At 55.6% G+C, this 20,383-nt stretch overlaps 1 protein-coding gene across 11 annotated transcripts in view; it reads left to right on the plus strand.

Annotated features, from left to right (window-relative positions):
* The window catches only part of IQCE (IQ motif containing E), a 40,019-nt gene extending 26,481 nt beyond the window's left edge, over positions 1–13,538 (plus strand). For 8 of the 11 annotated variants that reach the window (XM_081035294.1, XM_081035295.1, XM_081035298.1 and 5 more), the window contains 7 exons: positions 2,840–2,995; positions 3,475–3,498; positions 5,841–5,942; positions 6,440–6,567; positions 7,560–7,660; positions 8,796–8,909; positions 10,338–13,538. In XM_081035294.1, coding sequence (XP_080891420.1) covers positions 2,840–2,995; positions 3,475–3,498; positions 5,841–5,942; positions 6,440–6,567; positions 7,560–7,660; positions 8,796–8,909; positions 10,338–10,516 — 804 coding nt within the window. In that variant the 3' untranslated portion in view covers positions 10,517–13,538. The remainder of the gene's footprint in view (positions 1–2,839; positions 2,996–3,474; positions 3,499–5,840; positions 5,943–6,439; positions 6,568–7,559; positions 7,661–8,795; positions 8,910–10,337) is intronic. The other 3 variants (XM_081035296.1, XM_081035290.1, XM_081035292.1) reach the window with 1 other exon arrangement.
* Positions 13,539–20,383: the final 6,845 nt, after the last annotated feature.

Consider the following 20,383-nt stretch of genomic DNA (forward strand, 5'->3'; position numbering starts at 1 on the left):
CACTTTGCAGGAGACGCCTGCTCGCCTGGATACCCCCACTGCCTGCCCTAGGTGGACACGCCTGGGCCAAGTGTGGCGCACGCCTGCTGACGGCACGGGCATGTCGCGTGGCAGAGCAGAGCTGCATGTCTTCTCTAGGCGACGTGGCACTCGGGGGCGTTGTTACATCCTTTTGCCCAAGTGGGGCGCTCGCAGGCAGTGAAACGGCAGGGCCTGCCGACGTGTGACAAGTGTGTTTCAGGTCACCCTGAGCCCTGGAGATACCGCTTTAGTAAGGACAGATGTGTCTGCTGTTCTTAACGCTTTCCTCTCAAAGTCACTGTCCCTTACGGAGGAAAAATAGTTTCCACATCCCACAGAATTGGACATTGAAGACTCCACCCTCCCTTGGCCTGCTTGGATTTTCTGTGGACAAATGAAGAAAAACACGTTGTCCTGTTATCTTGTCAGCACATGGATGTGCAGACACAGGAGAGGTCGTCTAGCTCTGACCTCGTCCCGTGCAGTCGCTGGACACAGACCCCGGACTCGTCCCGTGTCCCGCGTTGACCATCGCAAGCACCTGGCCCACGCTGCTGCCACCTCCTTTGTCTGGCAACTTCACCGCAGGGCCGCTGCTGTCCCTAACGCAGCAGTTTGGGATTTGAACCCTCCCTGGCCCCCGCGAGGCGGAGCGGCCACGCCAGTAGCCGCAACAGAGCTCTCCTCAGGAGTGCCGTCCTCAGTCAGCCTCTGCGTTTGTCCTGACTGAGCTCAGGAGACTGGCGTGGTGTAAGAGTTACACCCATTTTGGCATCTTAGACAACCTGAAGACTTTGTGTCCCTATAAATGACAGGGACAAATGGCAGACCACTCAGAGTGGGCCAAGGGAAGCCCTGCCAGCCCCTGGTGGAGGCCCTCATCACAGCCTTGCCCACCCTGCAAACCAGGCGCCAGATGGAGCCGGCTACCACTGCAGGCAGGGCATCCAGTCAGGCCATGTCACCCTACGTCACGAAGGGTGGAACTGATGTCCCCTCACTGACATGGAAGATGCCTGTGGCCTGCAGTCTGCTGGGCACTAGTCCCTCCCCCCACAGAGGTCACAGTGCCGCCCCTTTTATGAGGAAAACACGTACCTGTAGGAAGTCTGCAGGGGTCACCCCAGGACGGCTGCGTCTGTGTGGTGGGACCACGAGCGCTTTCTACTTTCTCTTAGCCTTGTCTCAGTTTGTTATAATAAGCACGTATTCGTGCTGGGTCTTCCTGCCTGAAAGGATTCCCACTTGAAGAGGAAGGGGATGAGTTGGAAAGACTTCTCCTAGGGAGCCGGCTGGCAGGCCTGGAGTGTGAGCAATGGATTGTAGGTGTAAATGGAGTGATGGACAGCTCTCAACAGCTCTCAACAGTCGTTTCGAGGACTGTGTGTGTGTGCCCAAGTTTAAAATTCTTCCAGCTGTCTGCCAAGAGTAGCTTGAGTAAATGTTCCTCTATCTTCTCAGTCACTGATTTGACCTATTTGCTCACTGTGGGTGAGAGGCTCATCCCGCCTCAGTGGAGCGGAGGCCTGGAGGTGTCTTAGGACTGCGGGAAGGGCGAGGCCCTTTTCAGGGTAACAGAGGCTGTGTGATGGGGAACGTGGCGGGAAGTGACTGCCAGCACCCAGAAGAGACAGGTGACGATGCAGGTGTGCCCAGGGCACTGGCCGGTCGGTGGGCAAGCATCCTGGACTTGCAGTGGTTTTACGGTTCCGTGGGGCACGCACTTTTGCCAGTCTCGGGCCTCTCTCCAAGCGTGGGTCTCCACTGTGCTTGCTTTTTTTTTATTTTTATTTTTTATTTTATTGGGGAAGGGGAACAGGACTTTATTGGGGAACAGTGTGTACTTCCAGGACTTTTTTCCAAGTCAAGTTGTTGTCCTTTCAACCCTAGTTGTGGAGGGTGCCGTTCAGCTTCAAGTTGTTGTCCTTTCAGTCTTAGTTGTGGAGCAGCTCAGCTCCAGGTCCAGTTGCCGTTTTCTAGTTGCAGGGGGCACAGCCCACCATCCCTGGGGGAGTCGAACCGGCAACCTTATGGTTGAGAGGATGCGCTCCAACCAACTGAGCCATCTGGGAGCTCAGCGGCAGCTCAGCTCAAGGTGCCATGTTCAATCTTAGTTGCAGGGGGCAGAGCCCACCATCCCTTGTGGGACTCGAGGAATCGAACTGGCAACCTTGTGGTTGAGAGCCCACTGGCCCATGTGGGAATCAAACCGGCAGCCTTCGGAGTTAGGAGAATGGAGCTCTAACCGCCTGAGCCACCGGGCCGGCCCTGTGCTTGCTTTTTTTGATGTGAGAAAAAGAGTCCAATATTTTTATTTTTATTGAGAGGAGTCCTTGTAGATAATAAACGTGACCCTTAAGTAATAGAGATCAGTGTTAATTTGGTGGTTACAGTAGCAATTCTTGCTTCTTTCTACCTTAAAACCAAGCTAGAAATCTGCTACCTTTAAACCCAGAAGTCACACTTTTGTGTACAGCATTAGACTAAAACGACCAAAGAAAGGACTCCTGAAAAGCAGGTAATTCTTGCAATACACAGCTGTTACTGGGCGAGCTGCCTCTGAGACCCCACAGGTGCTGTCACCTTCCCCTCGTCCCTGGAGAGAGTTCAGAGAGGTCACTGAAAACTGAGTTTATGCGTCGTTTCTCCAGACACTTCTGTCACCTGCCGTGCTGAGCAGTGTGGGCAGATTTTCCCTCTGAATTAAAAGTCAGTGTGATAAGTGTAGCCTGTATCGAGCCAAGTGTTCCCCTGCCACCGTCCATGACAACATTGTCCTGCCCTACTGAGTCACCCTTTACCCTCCACTTTCCTGCAGCCCCAGGAGCAGCCCCGACCTTGCCATCCTGCCAACACTCCCTCTCAGCTGGCCTCTGAGTCCGATGAAGCCAGTGCCCCCTGCACCTGCTCGGAGGGGCGGAGACAGGCCGCAGCCAGGCTCCTGCAGGCGCGGTGGAAGGCGTACAGGCACCAGGTGAGGAGGGCTCCCGAGAGGCCGGCTGCTGGTCTGCACCCGCGGGGCCCCAGCCACTGTGTCCTTCATCTTTTCATTCGGCCCACCCATGTGGCAGCCCTTTGACGGGTGGGCTCTGAGGTCGGTGCAGTTGACATGCAGGAAAATGTAGGAGGGACAGAATAGATGGGGCAGAAAAGGAGGTGATGTGGGCTGAGGGGGAGAGAGACACCCGCAGCTGGAACCACAGTGGGGGTGCCGAGTCCTGGGAAGAAAGGTGAGGCTCAACTTTCGGCGCCCTGGAAGGGGGCAGGGTTCCATTTGCCGGGTGCAAAGGCAGTGCTGTGGGAAGCCTGGTCAGCTGACTCGTCCTTTGTCGCACAGCGGCGGGCGGCGCTTCCTTCCCATCCCTGGTGGCTGGCAGGGGCAAGATTGAGAAATGGGCAGTATTATGGAAAATTCATCCTTATGTTAATTCATAATCTGCCTCTCTATTTCAGAAAACAAAAGCTGTTCTGGATGAGGTGAGCAAGGTTTATTTTACCAACTTCAAAATATGTATTTTTACTCTGGAATGGAGTGTGGGGAGGGAGATCTCAGGAAACAGCAGTAAGTCCTTGTTGTCATGAAATCAGATCAGACCTCAACATTAAGTTCAAAATACATAAGGATATTAACATCAAATAAATAGTTAGATAACTTCACACCTTCACAGTTACTCATTCATTCATTCACCTGTTCATTCATTCATTCATCCTTTCAACACATTTATTGAGCATCACGTGTGTCAACAACCCGCCGGGCGCTCGGGACACGGACATGGGGACAAACAGGTAAACAGGTAAGGACAGCTCAGCTGGAAGGTGTGGCTTAGGGCTGCACACACAGTGCTGTGGGGCCGCCAGTCGGTCCTGCTTGTCCTGTCTGCGGAGGCTGGGAAGTCCCTGCCACGGTGGCTGGCGCGGGAGCTGGGCCTTACAATGAGGAGGAGCCCGCGGGACTGAGAAATGAGAGGAAGCGCAGAAGATTCCCGCACTGAGCCCTGGGCACGCGAAAGACTGAGGCTTCTTTAGGAAAAGGGGAGTCGGTCTATGCGACAGGAGCATGAGGGAGCCCCTCAGTGGCCGTGGAAGTTAGAGCGGACGCAGGGTGTGCGAAAGATGACAGTGAACTACTGGCTTGGGGACAGTGCAGATCTGAGCCACCTGGACTCCTGCAGTAACCTCCTCAAGCGTCCCTTTGCTTCTGCTTTTGCCCTCCTGCAGCCTGTCCCCATGCAGCCGCAAGGGCAATGCTTTTAATGTTAAATGACCCCACTCGGCAATGACTTCCTCTTGCACTTGGAACAAAACCCAGAGCTGCTCCCTGAGGACCCTGCACACCACGCTTCCACCCGTCCAGCCCTGCTCAGCCTGGAGGCGTCCCTGGCCTCCTGGCAACATCAGGCATGTCCCTGCCCCAGGCCCTTTGCACTTGCTGCTCCCCTGCCTCGAAGGCTCTTGCTCCCTCGCTTTATTCCCATCTCCACTGGACACACACACACACCCGTCGCTCCCCAGCCCCTGCCCTACTTTATATTTCTTCAGAGCATTTACCCCTACCTGATGTTTCACTTTTTTTTAATTGCTTGTCTCTCCCGTGAGAATGTAAGTGCCATGGAGGCTGGGACCATGTCTTCTTCTGGCCGCTACGTCCCTAGCTACCAGAATGGTGCCTAGCATTTCATAAGTATTTTTGAACGAGTGAATGAATGAATGAATTCGGGCCTCCTCAGAGGACGGTATAACATGGTCATAACCCAGGTGGCCAGCACGGCTGTCTGCCATATGCCACATTTTCTCTTCCGGTGTCCCCCCCGAGCCTCAGTTTCCTTATTTCTGAGGTCAAGATGATGGTAAGACCTGCAGGCAGGGTTGTTGGGGTGCCCAGTTGACAGCATGGGCCTGTGCGTGGCCTGAAGGAGGATGGCACCCCTGTGTCGTGCTGCTGCTGGTACAGTGTCAGCTGCTGCAGTCGCCCTACTGTCTGTCATTCAGGCGTGGACCTCCTGGGTCAGTGCCAATAGTCAGTGCATTAGTGGGTTCTTTTGTCCTTAATAACGGGTGTGTTGTTGCTTCCTTCATTGTACTTGTCTCTGAATCTCGTGTTCATGTCGTTTCCTTCACCTTCACGTCGTGTTCCTTCAAGAACACACAGAGGGTTTCCTGTGACTGGGATTTGGGTGCATGTAGACCTCTGAGAAAATGCGTGTCTCATCAGGACCTGGTGTGCCTGCGTGTTGTTCTCCTGAAGCATTACGAGAGCTCAGGTCTTTGTCCAGCTGTGATATTCTCAACCCTGGCTAGAGGCAGGGTCATTCAAACAGAAGTGCTGCCCTGTAACCCAGAGCATTGATTTTTGGACCCATGTGTAGTTCTTAAGAAAATCACTTAAGATGAAGGTCAAAGGATAAGTAACTCCTGTGTGACAGTCTGAGGTCATGCACTACTACCCTGCCTGACTTTAGAAGACGTGTATGAAATAGAAGAAACTAGCCCAATACGAAGATCTAAGTATGTGTAAAATAGGGACTAATGTTAGCAGTTGAACCCAATCGCATTTAACACGTGATTTATCTGTGTTCCAAGACTCAGTTTACTGGGGGGTCGGGCATCTGTGCCTTCTCTCCCTGGAGGATTGGCATCTTTCTCGTTGCCGGAGGGTCTGCGTGAGTGAGAAGTTCTTTAGTTCTCTGTGGTCGTGCAGTAGTAAGGGAAGTCACTTTCTCTGCTGCCAGAGCTTTTCCCTCTGGAATCTCCCCTAATCTGTACCTGCCTGCCGCTTTCCTGGGAAATTAACATCCGTTTCTCTCCTCTTTCCCTGCCAGGTGGCTGCTGTGCTGCAGGCAGCTTTCAGGGGACATCGAGCACGGGTGGAGCTATTATCAAGCAAGGTGTATGGTTCAGAATCTGCCAGCCTCCCCAGCCAGGTAACCCTGCGGGAGGGCGGGACCCACCCAAGTCCTCACAGTTGCCCCAATTTCTCCTTCTCTGTCTTCGTCTTCACGCCCTGCCCTGTGGGTGTGCCCACTACCCTTCCCCCTACTGGCACCTTCAGGTCACAAAGCAGTGTGTTGGTGTGCGACCTGGGTGGACTTAAGCTCAGGGGCCTGCTTGCTTTAAGGTGCCAGGATATCAAGTAGCATATCCATCTTGCAATTAAGACGTAAAGTTCAAAATAAAGATACGAGCTTCCTCTATCAGTCCCCCTCCTCTGTGAAAACCACAAGACGGTCATTTGAAGACTCTAGAGTCTAAGAATTAAGAACCTCCAATCAGGAAAATGCTGACTAAGTAGTTAGTAATGAGATGAGCCACCTGAAATGGAACTATGCCCTTACCTGGCTGCCTGAGGTCCAGGGTGACGGCCATGCCACAGTAGAGGGTGGGCGGGGTTCTCAAACGGCTCCCTTCCTGTGTTGTTCAGCAGCAGAGCTGTCCCTCACCCTGCCTCCTGAGCCCTGTTGTCCCGGCCGAGGGTGACCCAGGGCAAGAGGAGGCCATTACCATCATCCAGTCCATCTTCCGGGCACACCTGGCACGGATCAGGCACAGGTAAGCTGACTGGCAGCCCCCCCTGTGTTCTGTGTCAGATGCCGACACTGACACGTCGCCCAGGTGCAGGGTATGGGAGCCGGGACCTCAGTGTGTCAGCAGAGCAGGCTGCACCTTGTGAGAATCCAGCACCCTGGGCGTGTGGTGGGCCACAGCTATGACCCTAGGGGAGGGAGCAAGTAGGGCTGGGTGCTGTGTGGTCCTCAGATCGTCACTTTGTAGATGGCGGTCAGCTTGTCCTCACACACACACGGCCCCCTTCTAAGTACATGTGCGACGCTGTCTCAGTGCTCAGGCAGCGTGGCCAGCAGCCCTCGACAGTGACACTCTCACTCCTGCTAGGTCTACCGGGTTAGTCAGGGCTCTCTGGGCTGCAAACACTCAGAACCCATTTCAGTCAACTCAGGCCAAGGGGGGGATTTACGGTGAGGCCGAGAGACCATGTTGGGCATGAGGGCAGGGCTACTGTGGGCCTGCAGTGGACAGAGACAGCGTCTGCTGCCCTAGGAGGCTCAGGCTCCCCTCCCGGCCCCCGCGGGTGTCGCTCTGCACGCCAGCCTCTGCCTCTCTCTTGCCTTCACAGACTTCTGCTTCTCCGCCTACATGGCGAACAGTGGCAGCCACCGTGGCTGTTAGGTCTAGCTTCTCCCTGCAGAAGGACAGCAAGCCCAAGTCAGAACCACAGGGTCCTGGTTCCATAGGCTGTGGTCAGGGGTCCATCCCTGGGGCAGTCAACCAGGGCCAGGAGGTGGAGAGCTGCACGTGGCCGTGAGCACTTCCGCTTGGACAGGGCGGCCGAGGGACAACGGGGGGCAGGGAGGCATCTGAGGCCTGACTGGGGCAAGTGCCCCGAGGAGACTGACTGAGGGCACGCCTGAGGCCCCGGGCTTAGCTGGTCACTCCACCGGGGCCGCTGCCCCAGGAGACCTGGGAGCCCAGTTATGAGTCTCAGGGCTTTCGGGTGGGATCACTAGAGTCGCTGTCTTCCTCAGGGCTACCGGGCAAAGAACCCCCAGTGCGGATCCTGCTAGAAGGTGGTCTGCTCCAGCTGCACGCAACGAGCCCTCCTCGCCACCCCTCCCTGCAGCTTCTGGTAATTTCATTTCATTTTGGATTTTAGTGTGAGGCGCAGCTGGCCCTCTGAGGTTTAAGCCAAAAGAGCTGCCACCATCCCGGAAGCATGGGACGTGTGAGTGCGTGTGAGGGGCTGGTCCCACCTGTGGCCACCTGCAAACTAAGTAATGCCTTCAGCGGGAGACACCTCAGCTCAGCCTCCCAGTGACAGCTTTGTCCCTCATCCTTTGGGTTGTAGGGAAACAGAAGGGCGTCAAGGGACTCCCTGGAGCTCGCAGGCTGGAGACAGTCGCAGTGTCAGTGACATCAGTGTAACCCCACAGTCACCTACAGGCCACACATTGGACCTTCATGGCTTCTGTGTCTTGACTTTATTCTCAGCTCCTGCTGGCATAGGTGGTTCCCTCCCCTGGGCCAATATTTTCCCTCCTGGCTAGTTTTTTAAGCAAAACTTTGCCCGTATTCCTTTTCTGCTTCATTAAGGTCTAAAAGCAGTCAGTGGAGAAACTGGCATGGCCGGGGCTGTACCGGTCGTGGTCCCAGCCTCTGCCGACTACTGACCGGCCTGGCTTTGTCTTCTCACCTGTGAGGCAGAGACCTGGGGAGGCAGCTTGGGGGTTGCTTTCAGTCCCCAAAGCTATGATTCTGTGACCGTCCTTCAGATCCTTTGCTCCTTGTACTGTACGTAGGAGACCACGCGGCTGCGGGCTTGGGTAGTTGCTATAATGCTAAAGATGAGCGTGTGGCCGGCCTTGTAGTCTCGTTTGTGAACGTGCCGTGCAGGCTGCTGGCGCCACAAGGCTTGCGTGGAGTTTCCTGTGAAAGGCTTTTCTGTACTGAGTTCTTAGGTCGCAACGATGGAACCAGAGGAGGTCGGGGCAGGTAGGGAGCCAAGCTTCAGATCAAGGAAAATCCTCAAAAGGAAGCAGGCTGTTTGGGGGTTTTGAGCTGTATTTGACAATATAACATTATATTAGTTTCAGGTGTACAACATAATGATTCGACGTTTGTATACATTGTTTAATGTTCACCTGGAAGCAGGTTTTTTGAACCAAAAAATGCTAGGGTAGCAAAGCGAGGGGACGTGACGGGCCCTGTCCATGGGTAACACCACTTCTGTAGGCCGCCTGCTTCAAGTTTGTATGTCGTTTCAGATACGGAAGACAGTGAAGTGAGCAGTGGGGACACGGTAGAGGGACCAGCTCCTGAGGACGAGGACGGAGCCCCGAGGGTGTCAGGGGCGCCGGGCGCCCTGTGGCCCTGCCCTGGTGAGTGGGAGGCATGGGGGCCATAGTGAGGGGTCGCAGTGTAGGAAGGAGGGCGTCCGCTGGCCAGTTCCCTTGGCCTGGTGGGGTGATTCTGGGAGAACCTGCACACGCTAAGGTTACTCCCCATCTCCCCCGGAGGTCACCATGGTGTTTTACCACGTCGGTCACTTTTTCCAGCTCTGCCAGAGCTAGCAAGCTTTGAGCTTTGATAGTCTGTCCAAAACCTCCGTTTATAAAGCTCAGCTCTGGGACTTAAAGGAAAGATGTGCAAAGCCCCAAAGCCAGAGGGGCCCTGCTGGAACTTCCAGACTCCCCATAGGCTTTACATTCTTCTCTGAAAAACCGTTCCCGTGCAGATCTCACCAGCTGCTACACTTGGCGGCCTTGCGATTCTTGGATCAGGGCTAATGTGTTCGTGACGCTGCCCTTCTCTCCTCTGGTTAAATGTGTAACTTTAAAGCTCAGCTTCGCCCTCGTCTACAATCGCAGCCGCACAGCACGTTCCCTTGTGTTCACCCCCAGAAACGGGTCCATGTGAGAGTGCAAAGCAAGCCCGGTTTGATCTGACCATAAAATGTTTTTAAAGAGAAAAAAAAAAAACCCTGAAGATAACCTTGAAAACTGATGTTTTTAATGTCACAGAGTTGCACTTGAATATTAATTTTCTTGAAAGTCACAGAAAAAAAGCCAGTGCAGTTATAGTACCTGCAGCACTGAGTAAACTTCCTTCCCTTTTTTATCTCACATCATTGGTTGGTTAGTTTTTTTCTTTCGTTCTATGAAGCAGTAAGAGCCAGGCCCTTCTCCGGGGCTGCTAGTGGTGAGGACCTGTCTCTCACATCCCTGCCCCAGGTCCAAGGAGGCATGTGGGTCACCCTTCCCCATGCAGTCTGTAGGTGGCATCTCACTGTAGTGTAGACTGAAGGACTGGAACAGATTAGCTGCGCTGGAAGAAAGGAGCAGAAATGGTCCTACTGGTGAAACAGCTTGAAAGCTCACAAGTGGCCATTGGTTGAGTCCTGCCTCCGCCACCTGGGGAGGGTGTGTTCTCACAAGGAAGCTGGTGGCCACTGGCACAGAATTCAGCTGCCCCCAGGTGGGCCCAGCCCCCCGGGACGCTGCTGTGAGGACGACTCAGAAACTCCTACTGCAGACACGAGTCCCTGCGGAGCTGGCAAATCCTCACCTTTGGCAGGTGTTTTGCTTTTTGGAAATGGCCAAACTGTTCAGAGCTGAGCTCGGAGACTGGAGAGGTAGGTGTGACTAAGAAGTAGTGAGAGACTTTGTGGCTGGTGTGAAGCCAGTTCTGAAGGTCTGTGCCTGCCAGGGGAGAGGTGAGGGGCACAGCATCCGTAATAGGAAGCCCTGAAATGGGGCCCGGCCCTGGGCAGTGGTGTGACCGCTCTCCCTCTCTCTGGTTCGTTTCAGCCGAGTCCCCTCCCTCGGGACTGCAGCCCGTGGTGCCTCCACATGCGGAAGACGTCAACTCTGACGACTCGGATGAAATTGTCATCGCTCCATCGCTGCCCGTGAAGAAAAATGCCTCCCCCAGCCTACATGGCTATGGGTGCGGTCCATGTGCTGATGGGCTGTCGGGGGAAGGTTAGGTTCAGAGGACAAAGCACGTTCGGGAAGACAGAGCCCCTAAAGTGGGAAAGCAGTCTATCTTGTTAGGAAAAGAACAGTGCCTGCTTGCTACCGCCTCATCTCCTCCCGGTGTCCTCGTCCACGCTGCTTGTTTGGTTAGGAGTCCTGGGTGCCTTCACCTTGTCTTTGGGGAGGGAGGGTGGTTGTATCGTCCCCTCATCTCCAGCTGCAGTTCACGTGGTGGTTTCAGTGCCACACAGACATGTCGCACCGAATTGGAGGGCAGCTAGGGAGCCCTGCAAAGCCATGTTCTTACAGCAACTGACTGGCCACCTTGGCCTTGACCTGGAAGAAAATCGAGCCCTGGGGCCTGGCTGGTTTAATTTATTTGGTCTGTGAGCTGCCAAATCAGTTTTCTTACGCCCTTCTTTCCCCCACTGGACTGATTGGTGATTTGGCTGAATCCGTTGCTCACCCGTGCCTTGTGTCATCGCTGGGTCTGTCCCCAGGTGACCTGACCCATCCTGCTCTGCGTGCTGGACTCAGAGCTAAAGGTCCACAGGAGCCAGGCAAACCCGGACAGCAACCCAGCTGCTCCTCCCGCCCCGCATCCTCAGGCGGGCATTTCTGCGTCACTGCTCCCAGCCAGGAGCTCTGGGTGATGGGTCCTGGAGGGACACAGTACCATCCGGGCGCCCCACCTGGGCCTGAAGGGCAGGGCCTTGTGCAGGAGGGGCCGGGGGCAGGCTGTGTGTGGCACCCAGGTCCAGTGCGTGTACCATGACCTGTAGGGACCAGGCTAGCGAGCAGAGCTGAGAAAAGCAAGAGGAGCTGTGGCCCTGAGTTGTCCGAGAATGTGCCCCTGAGCATTGTGGATATTTCCTGGGCCGTGACCCTGGGTCCACTGCTGACCAATTAAAAGCAAACAGTCCTGAAGCTACCTCAGCAAATGACGTACCTCAAGCCCTGACTCCAACCGATATCCAGTGTGCAGTGCCCTTTGCAGGGACAGCCTGCTCTGTGGCTCTGTGACCCTCACACACAGCATTTGTTCCCTGGAGAATGCCCGGTGCCAGGCGTGCTTGCAAGGCCCGGGGCTCGGCTGGGGCTCTAGGGGGCAGTGGCGCAGGGAAGGGCAGGAGTGGGGCATGGGCCTAGAGAAACCACCTTCCACTGTGCCTGCCAGACTGGCCCCATGCTGCCCTCAGGCCTCCCAGGTGAAGCTGAGCTGGGGCATGGCGTCTGCCAGGGGCCGTGTGGGTGAGCCTGGGGGCAGAGCTTCAGGCAGTAGCAGGACTGACATCCCTGGGAAGACTGAACCAGCAGAAGTGACCCAGGAGAAAGACCATGACCTCAGGCGTTAAGTGCCCCAAAGGCACAGGCCCTGCGCTCTGGGTGGAGAGGCTCGCGTGGTTTGCTCTGCCTTGATGTTCACTACAGCTCCTGAACTTCACAGCAGCAAAGCTGTTTGCTGCAAGGCCATGTAGGTGGCCCAGCTCTGCGAGCACACCCTGTCTCCACCCCAAATACCCTAAACTAGCAGTACCGTGTAGTCAGGACCTGGCTGGGCTGTGGCGGGCGGGGGGCAGCACCACACCTGTGGGCCAGCTCTGCTGGACTCGGCCCCTGGGAGGAAGGGCTCCCGAGCTGCCAGCTCCTGACGGCTGGTGGGGCTGTGCCGCCCACTCTTCCCTCCAGAGGAGGTGCTGACCACGGGCTTCAGGGGCACTGCCCCCTCGAGCCCCACAGGAGGCCGATGTGTCCTGGCCATCGGGCCTTCATAGGATGCTGCTCCTTTCACCCAGGACAGGAGCAGACTTGTGTCACCTTTCTGAAGGCGTGCCAATCACGTGTGAGTCCAGGCAGTGCAGCGGCCCTGCCACCCTCGGACACAGACCTGGGCCTGGGAGACCAAAGGGCTCCGCAGACAAACGGGGAGGCTGCGGCAGATGTGAGGGTGGTCGCGGGGCAGGCCAGGTACAGCTGGTGCACAGGGAGCTGTCTGCAGGCGTCTGTGGAGTGTGAGCCCGGAGAGCTGGGCAGTGTCCCCAGGGTGGGAGGAGGGGCCCGTCCGCAGGGCCCCAGGCCTCCAATGGGCAGCGGGCTGAGGGGGACAAAGCAGGGCTTTGGTTTGCTGGCCCATGTGTGTGGTGAGGGACTCACAACAGATAGGGCCCAGCCTCACCGCTGGCTGTGTTGTCTGCTGAAGGTCTGTTTTGTCTCCTGAGGAGGAAGTAAGGACTGTGCTCTCAGCTGTTAGACCAGAAACCTTCACCCTGGCATGAGGAAAGGTAGGCCCACCTAGCTCAGCTCCACCCAGAGGAGCGCAGAGCTTGGCCTTCTGGCTAAGAAATGAACACCCTGCGGAAAGCCCACTAGCCTTCAAGATCTGAGTGAAGTGAGGTCCCATTAGAACCCACCTAAGCTCCTTCAAAACCTCCTGCAGTTTTGGAAGCAGTGTCTGCTCTCCTGTGGCCCGGGGAGGACCGGACAATTGGCACACACACCCCTGCCGGGTACCCGAGGGCTAAGAGCAGCCGATCACTGCCAGAAAAAGGGCAGCGTCTGGGAGTTGAACCCCGAAACCCCCAGGTAGTTCAGGAGAGGGATTGGCCACATTTAGAAGTATTCTAACCGAACATCATTCGTACATGAGCCTTTGGGGAGGGACAAGGTATCCCTACTGCTCGTCCCTGGCCTTTGTAAGTATAAGAGCCCATAAACTAGTCACTTAGTCACTTCCAGCTGTGGGTGACTGTCACGCGGCACACATGTCAGTTCATCTGTTTTCCGGAAAACCACTTTCCTGGGCTCCTGGCAGTCTGCTTCATGGTGGCTCAGGCCTCAGTTTGTAGCCAGGATCTGTTGACACCTCGTCCCTCGAATTTCTCTTCCTTTGTGTGAGTGAGGACTTGAGTATCAGGAAACAAAAGTATGTGTATGTGTTTTGGGGAGAACATATTCCCCCAAATTCTATTTACTTTTCATGTAAGGAACAGGGGAGGAATAATTAACTTAGGAATCAACACAGATGCCAGTGACAAAAAAAAAAGTTGATTTCTAGGAAATCTGTTTTCTGCTCTATCCAGTATTTGCTATTATAGGAAAGTGTCGTTTTCCAGCATTTTGCATGGAGCAAGGTGCGTCTGTGGCTTTGTTTGCACGTGGCTGCTTGCCCGCCCCTTAAGTTCTGGGAAGAATCTGTGACCTGTTTCTGGCTCCAGCATTTGCCTGAGCCCATCTTTGCCTGATCACCGCGTGTCGTGCTGGCAAGTGCTTCATTGGAAGACTGACATACAGGGGCTGTGGGGCCTCACGGAGTGTGTGACGCTGCAGAGTGGAGTGCGTCAGACGCCTCAGCACAAGCCCAGTGCAAGTTCTGTGCGGCTGGGGTCCAGGAGCGGAGACGCAGTGCCTGCGGGGGCGTCTCAGCTGGAGCTGGCTGGAGGAGAAGAGGGTAAGGTCCAACCTTGGGCCTCCACTCAGCGAAAGGAATGCCGGACGGAAGGTGTACATAGCATGTAAATAGAGAAGTACGTGTCGGACACACACATGCACACATTTCTGCCGCTGGTTTTCGGTGCTCTGGGAAGTCGGTGTAAAAGCAGCACCCAGCTTGGTCTGCAAGGAGCATGTCGGTCTCCTTAAAAACTGGTATCTAAGTTACCCCCCCCCCCCGGGGTCTGGCCCACGTGATGTAAATGAGATTCCTCAAAAGTCGCCAGGGAATACGGGGCGGAATCCGAATCCCTGGTTCCTTTTAGCACTGCTGTGGGGTTTAGAGCATGAGTAATGGGCACGAGCAGTAAGTCCACGGTTCCTGGCTTGGGTGCCAGCTAATGGCCTGTGGCCAGCATGTTCCATTAATATCCTGGGAGCCCGGCCTCCCAGAATGAAGGCTCCATTAGAGGTGGCTGCCTGAGGGATCTGCAGGAAGTCTCCATGGTGCCGTATCCTTTCTGAATAGGGTGAGGGGTGTCCTTGAGCTGTTCGCTAATTAAGCCCCAGAAAGCCTGGGATTCAAAGGACAGGGCCTGAGGTGTGCCAAGACCTCGGGCTGCCAGTCAGGGAGCCCGTGTGGTGGCTTTCTCCTCCCAGGCCCCCAGGGAGGCCAGTGTGGCAGGGGTGTGTGTGCCCCAAGGCGCTGCTCCTGCTAACACACAAATTTTAAATGGCATATATAGTTTATCTGTTTCCTGAGTTCACATCAGTCTCCACGTTGCCCCTTTTTGAATCATCCAAGGCATGTAACCTGACTTCCAGCTACTTGGTTTGAGACTCATCGGTGATGTAAAACTCCATCTACGATATGCTGTCTTAGGAAGCGTGTCTTCCCAAGTGCCGAGGACGGTACACGTCAGGTTCTGCTGGGGCCCGCCCTGGGTGTCTGTGTCCCTACTGCACAGTTACCAGGGCGGCATTTATGCACGGTTTTCCAAAGGCTGAGTCAGTGACACCCAATGTGAGGTGGTGAGGCTGAAGCTCTAGTCCCGGATAAAGGGCAAACGTAGTTCCGTTTTTCAGTGATTCTGGCCCATAGTGTCCATCAGCATCGCTTCTGGCTTCCAGGCGTCTCCCCCAACAGTGTGTGGCTGTCACCTGAGAGCCGTGGTGTGAGGCACTGTGCAAGGACTTGTGTGGAAGGCAGCGCCCTCTTTCCCAAGGGATCACTTTGTGGAGAAACCCTGCTCTTGTATTTGAACTGTCCCAGAGTGAAGCAAAGGCCGGGCTCCCCCCTCCTATGCCCCCATCCCGTTCCCAGCCTCTGAAACACCCCTGACTTGAGGCTTCGGCACCCCCACTCCCACCTTTCCTCCCACCTCACCAGGATCCTGCCCCTCAGACCACTTCCTCCACATCTAACACATTTCAAAAATAGAAAAGTTTACAGCAGCCACACGTCATCCACCACCCCTTTACCTAGAAATACCACTGTGGATATTCGGTTAATGTTGCAGAAGCCTCTGTCTGAGTTTGCATACAGGTGGAAGAGAGGAGGTAAATGCCACCAGAAATAAGTGTCCGACCATGTGAAGAGAAGCAGGTACACGCTATTTTGATTTTAAATATTACATTTATTTAATCCCCCTTGAACGTAGGAGAAGAAGGAGCCTGGAGGGATTTCCAACAGCTGTGCTCACTGGTTTCCACTGCAAGTTTGTGTTGCTGGTTCCCACTCAAGTCCTACAGCACAAGGGCCTGTGCCGAGATGTTTTCTGTCCCCTCAGTGGTTCTGACGAGCTGAGTGGTCTGTCTGCCGTCAGCTGTGTCTCTTAGACCCTCTGTCTCCTGCGTCCTGTTTTCATGGTTCTTGGACTGCAGACGGTCGTCTCACTGCCCCGTCAGACTCCCTGAGTTCAGCTCCCGCTGGTTTGTGATGCTCATTGCTGGTCCCAAGACCTAACACAGTGCCTGGGACACGGCAGGTGCGCAGTAACTGTGCAGAATGGATAAATGAAAGGCTGAGTGTTCACCTCTCTCCGTCAGAGCTTGTCCATTGTGTCGTCACTCCTCTGCTGGACCATGAGCTCCTAGAAGAAAGTGTGCATCATGTGAGTCACCTGTATGCTTCCATAGCAAACGGTGTCCAACACACAGAAAGCGTGTGACACATGTTGAGCAAAGGCTTCCACCAGCCTCTCAAGGTAGGCTCCCAGAGGCAGCCTTGGTACCGCTTTCTCCCCTTCCCCACCGTCTTCCCAGCAAATTAGGAACCAAGTTCTGTTTATTCTGTCTCAGTAGCGTCCTCAACATCTGAGTTCTCCTTCCCATCTCTCCATTTGTCAGGTTTAGGACTGGCTGGAGTACCAGAACACCCCGAATAACAGTAACCCAGACTAGTTAGAGATTTCCAAAGTCCAGAGGGAAACCGTATGGCAAAGGCACGGTGCTCCCACAATTTTCAAAGGCTTGTGCTCTTACTGTTGTTTCACTCTCCTGAACACAACGCTTCATGGTACAGAATGGCTCCTGAGCTCGTCACAACATGCACATTCCAGCCAGCAGGACCGGACGGAGGGGGGATGTCCCCTCACCTGAGGACACTTCCTCTTGTATCCCATTGGTCACAAGTAGTCACTTGCACATCCAGCTGCAAGGGAGCCTAAACTGTGTTGCCTTTTATTCTAGGTGGCCATAGACTTGATAAAAGTGGGAGGGTCTGTGACTAAGGAAGAAGAGGAGATAGGTCCAGTGGGCCAACCAGCACTCTCCCTGTTGGTTTCTCATCCCCTTCCTGGCAGCCCTGACTCCAGGGGCAGGCCTTTCGGTCCTTGCTTCCCACCCTGCTGCTGTGCTCCTTTCTTAAGACCCACTGTGACGTGAGCACACACCTTCTCTCCTCGCTCAACAAATTCATAGGTTCCACGTAGCACTTGGATTTCCTGTGTGCCCCAGCTGGGCCCCTGGCCTGCCCTGACCCCAGCCCTCCCCTCCAGCCACACGCAGCCCGGCCAGCGACCACTGACCACTGCAGCCCTTTCCAGAAACACCAGGCCTTCCCCACCTCCAGCTGGCCCCTTGCACAAGCTGTTCCCCCGCCAGGAATGTCCTTTCAGCAAGCCAGCCCACATGGCCTCGCTACTGAAAAGCTCTGGGATCAGCCCTTCTTTTCTTTGTGTGCTCACAAAATGAGTTCATTTCGTCTGTTTTAATATTTCCTGCACGTCTGCTGTGTACCAGGCACTGAGAGAGAAGGCGTTTGTGCATGAGGATCCCAAGGTTTGTTTCATCTATTTGTGAGTCTGTCTCTCCCCTAGGCTGAGCTCCGTGCAGACTGGAGTGAATTCCGTCACCCACGGAAACATCCACCTGCCACATGGGAGGGACCGCAGGGGGCCTCGGCCTGAGTGCTCCCTGCCAAGGTGGCAAGGGCCTAGGCAGGAGAGGCCCAGGGGCACCAAGCACTGGGGGACAGTGGACAGGGGCTCAGGAACACGCTGTCCCTGCCCCCCAGAGGAGGGAAATAGGGGCTGGGACTGAACGGGTGGGGCGGTGGGGTCTTCCTGTCCATGGGACCATTAGTCCCCACCCCAGGGACAGCATGGAGTCTGGGGCCCACAGGTCTCAGGAGGGAAGGAGAGCCGAGTGCGGGGTTTGCACATTCCGCTGAGGCGTCTGGTTCACCCTGGCAGCAGTGGGAACAGGGAAAGCTGCTGGCAGGAGAATGATAGGATCAGATTTGCATTTCAGAGGTGGAAGGACCCACTGGCAGCTGGGGGGGAGGGGTGACTGGTGCACATGGCTCACAGGCCAGTGAAGAACCCTGTGAGTGCTGCCTGTCCCTTGGTGCCCACTGGAGCCCAGTGGAGCCAGCCCCCGCCAGCCACCCAGCAGCAAATAGAGCGCTCAAGGCATCCCAGGACCCTGGAAAGAGGGGCCGGCCGGCTCCTGGCCACGAGAAGGACAGCAGCCTCCGGTGGGGGCGTCCCCAGCCATCCCTCCTCAGTGAGCCCAGTGCATTCTGGGGCCCCCGGTGAAGCAGGAAGGTGGAGGGTGTCTGCAGAGCCGAGTGTGCCCACGGAGCTGGGACCTCAGCCCTGGGCAGACAAGGAGGTAGCATGGTAGGGCCTTCTGCTCCCCCATGCTCCCCGCCAACTCTGCAGAGCCATCTGGGCTATCTGGGGAGGAAAGGGTCCCTGGGCTGAGGGCCCCAGCCAGCCCATCCTGGCTGGTGAGCTGGGGCAAGCCTCAGTTTCCCCATCTGTAAACAAGGGAGTGATTATGGCTGTGTGTCTGGGTGGCTGTGAGCTGGTAGCTAGGGCGGGCCTCTCCCAGCCAGGGGAACTCTGTAAGAGAGTTCTAAAAACACCCATGGAGCACCCACCAAGGGCCCTGCCGTGATAGCACTGTCATGGCTTGGCTTCCAGAAGCCTCCACTTTGCTCCTTTCCTGACCCCTGCCCGCCCATCACCTCTGGGAGAGACTGGGTGGAGAGGGCAGATGTGGGCGAACTTGGACTTGGTCCTGAGGCCCTGGGAGCCTGGGAGGGGCCAGCAGGGGAATGGCAGGTCAGGTTCCCTTGCAGAGACCAAGTTGCTCAGAAGCTCACGGCTGAGGACACAGCCCTTCCTGCCCATGCTCCTAGCAACCTTGAGGAGGGTGGGATGACATTTCCCTCAGGAGCCAAGGGGAGCAGTACGAATCAGGGGATTCCTGGGAGAGGCAGCCCATCCTGGGGAGGGAGACGCTGGCTTATCCTGCCTTCCTGGACCCTCCACCCCTACACACACACCCGTGAAGCTGCCCTGTGTGAGGTTTATCCGAGCCCAGCTTTGAGTCTGAGGACCACATGGGGAGGCAGTGGTCGGCCTCTACCCAGGCAAGATGGAGACATTGTGGCTGTGGGGTGAGTGACAGCCCCCCAAGGGGACTTGGGCAGGCTACATGGGGACAGGTTATAGGAAGGGCAGGAAGCTGGCTTACAGCTGTGAACACCCCCTTCCCAGCATAGTCCTGGCACCCACCCTGGAGGGAAGTATGACTCCTCCCTCTGCAGACAGGGAGACTGAGGCTTGGAAAGCTGCCTGGTCCAGGGTCTCTGCTTTGGGAAAAGCAGCCCAAGCTCAGAGCAGCTGGCAGGGTAGAGGAGAGGAAGTGAGGGTCTGTCCCTTCCGTGCCCAGGCCTGCTTCTGAAGGTCGAAGAAAGGTGGCTTCTCTCCCCAGGTGCAGGGGCAGCGCGACTGGCAGCCCGTCCTTCCAACAGCTGCCCCACTGGCCTTTGTCACTAACACGGATGGTCCCTGAGGATGCCAGGAGGTCTTCAGCCTCCGTGCCCCTCCTCTCCCAGCTGCCCACCTCCATCCCCTCCCCTGTGCCCACCAGGGAGGAAGGGAATTGACTGGCTGACCAAAGAACATCCTTTGAAAGCCCAGAACGTTAAGAAATCTTTCCCCATTCTGGAAGTCTGCTGATTGTCACAGCCACAGCCCTGTATCCATACCTCCCCATATCCGTGCCTTTTTCCATCCCACCTGCTGTCTCTGCGCTTGCGCATGACGGCTCTGGCCAATGGAGCAGTAGTAAGTGGAACACAAGACCACAAACTGCCACATGACTGCAGGAGACGGCAGACTCTGGGCATGAAAGGGCACTGTGGCTCCTTGGAGGTAGCCAGAAGTCTGAGGGCACATTCCCCAAGACATGCCTCACTTCTGAAACCAACTGCCAGTTTGGAGAGTTCCCAAAACCACCCTTAGTTTTGATAATTTGCTAGAAGGACTCAACTCACTGAAAGCGGATATAGTCACAGTTATGGTGTATTACAGCAAAGGATACGGATTAAAATCAGCCGAAGGAAAAGATGAAGGGGGCAGAGTCTCGGGGTCCAAATGAGAAGGATGTGTGATGACCTGGCATTGATGTGTCACAAAATGCATGGAATGTCACCAACCGGATTTTCACTCCAGTTTGGGTGTCCACGGTTTTATTGGGGTTCCATTCCGTACGCACGATTGATTCGTTGATGCGCTCCCCCCCCATGGTTACTAGCCAACTAATGCCGTGTGACCCAGAGCAGCCATCCTAAATCACATGGCTGGTCTCTGGTGTGGCCAGCCCCATGCCAACAAAGACATGCCTATCAGGTGCGACATAGCTCTCCTCCCTGAGTCTGACTGCAAAGGCCACATGCTCACGACACAGTGCCCCGTGCTGCTTGCTGTGAGGGGGACGCTGTCCAGCCTCCCAGCTCGGGACCCTGGATGAGTCTGTAAAGTAAGGGTAGTGATGGTTCCCTTGGGGGCTGTAAGCTCAGCGGTCTTGCCTGGAGTCTGGTGTGTTTGTGCCCTTGGATAAGAACTGAATAGGGCTTCCTGCTTTCCCGACGAGTCAGGACTGTGGTTTGGAGACTCTGTGTACCCAGCTGTAAAATGGGGAAGCTGGGCTAA

This window comes from Rhinolophus hipposideros (assembly GCF_964194185.1).
Source record: "Rhinolophus hipposideros genome assembly, chromosome: 23".
Lineage (NCBI taxonomy): Eukaryota > Metazoa > Chordata > Mammalia > Chiroptera > Rhinolophidae > Rhinolophus > Rhinolophus hipposideros.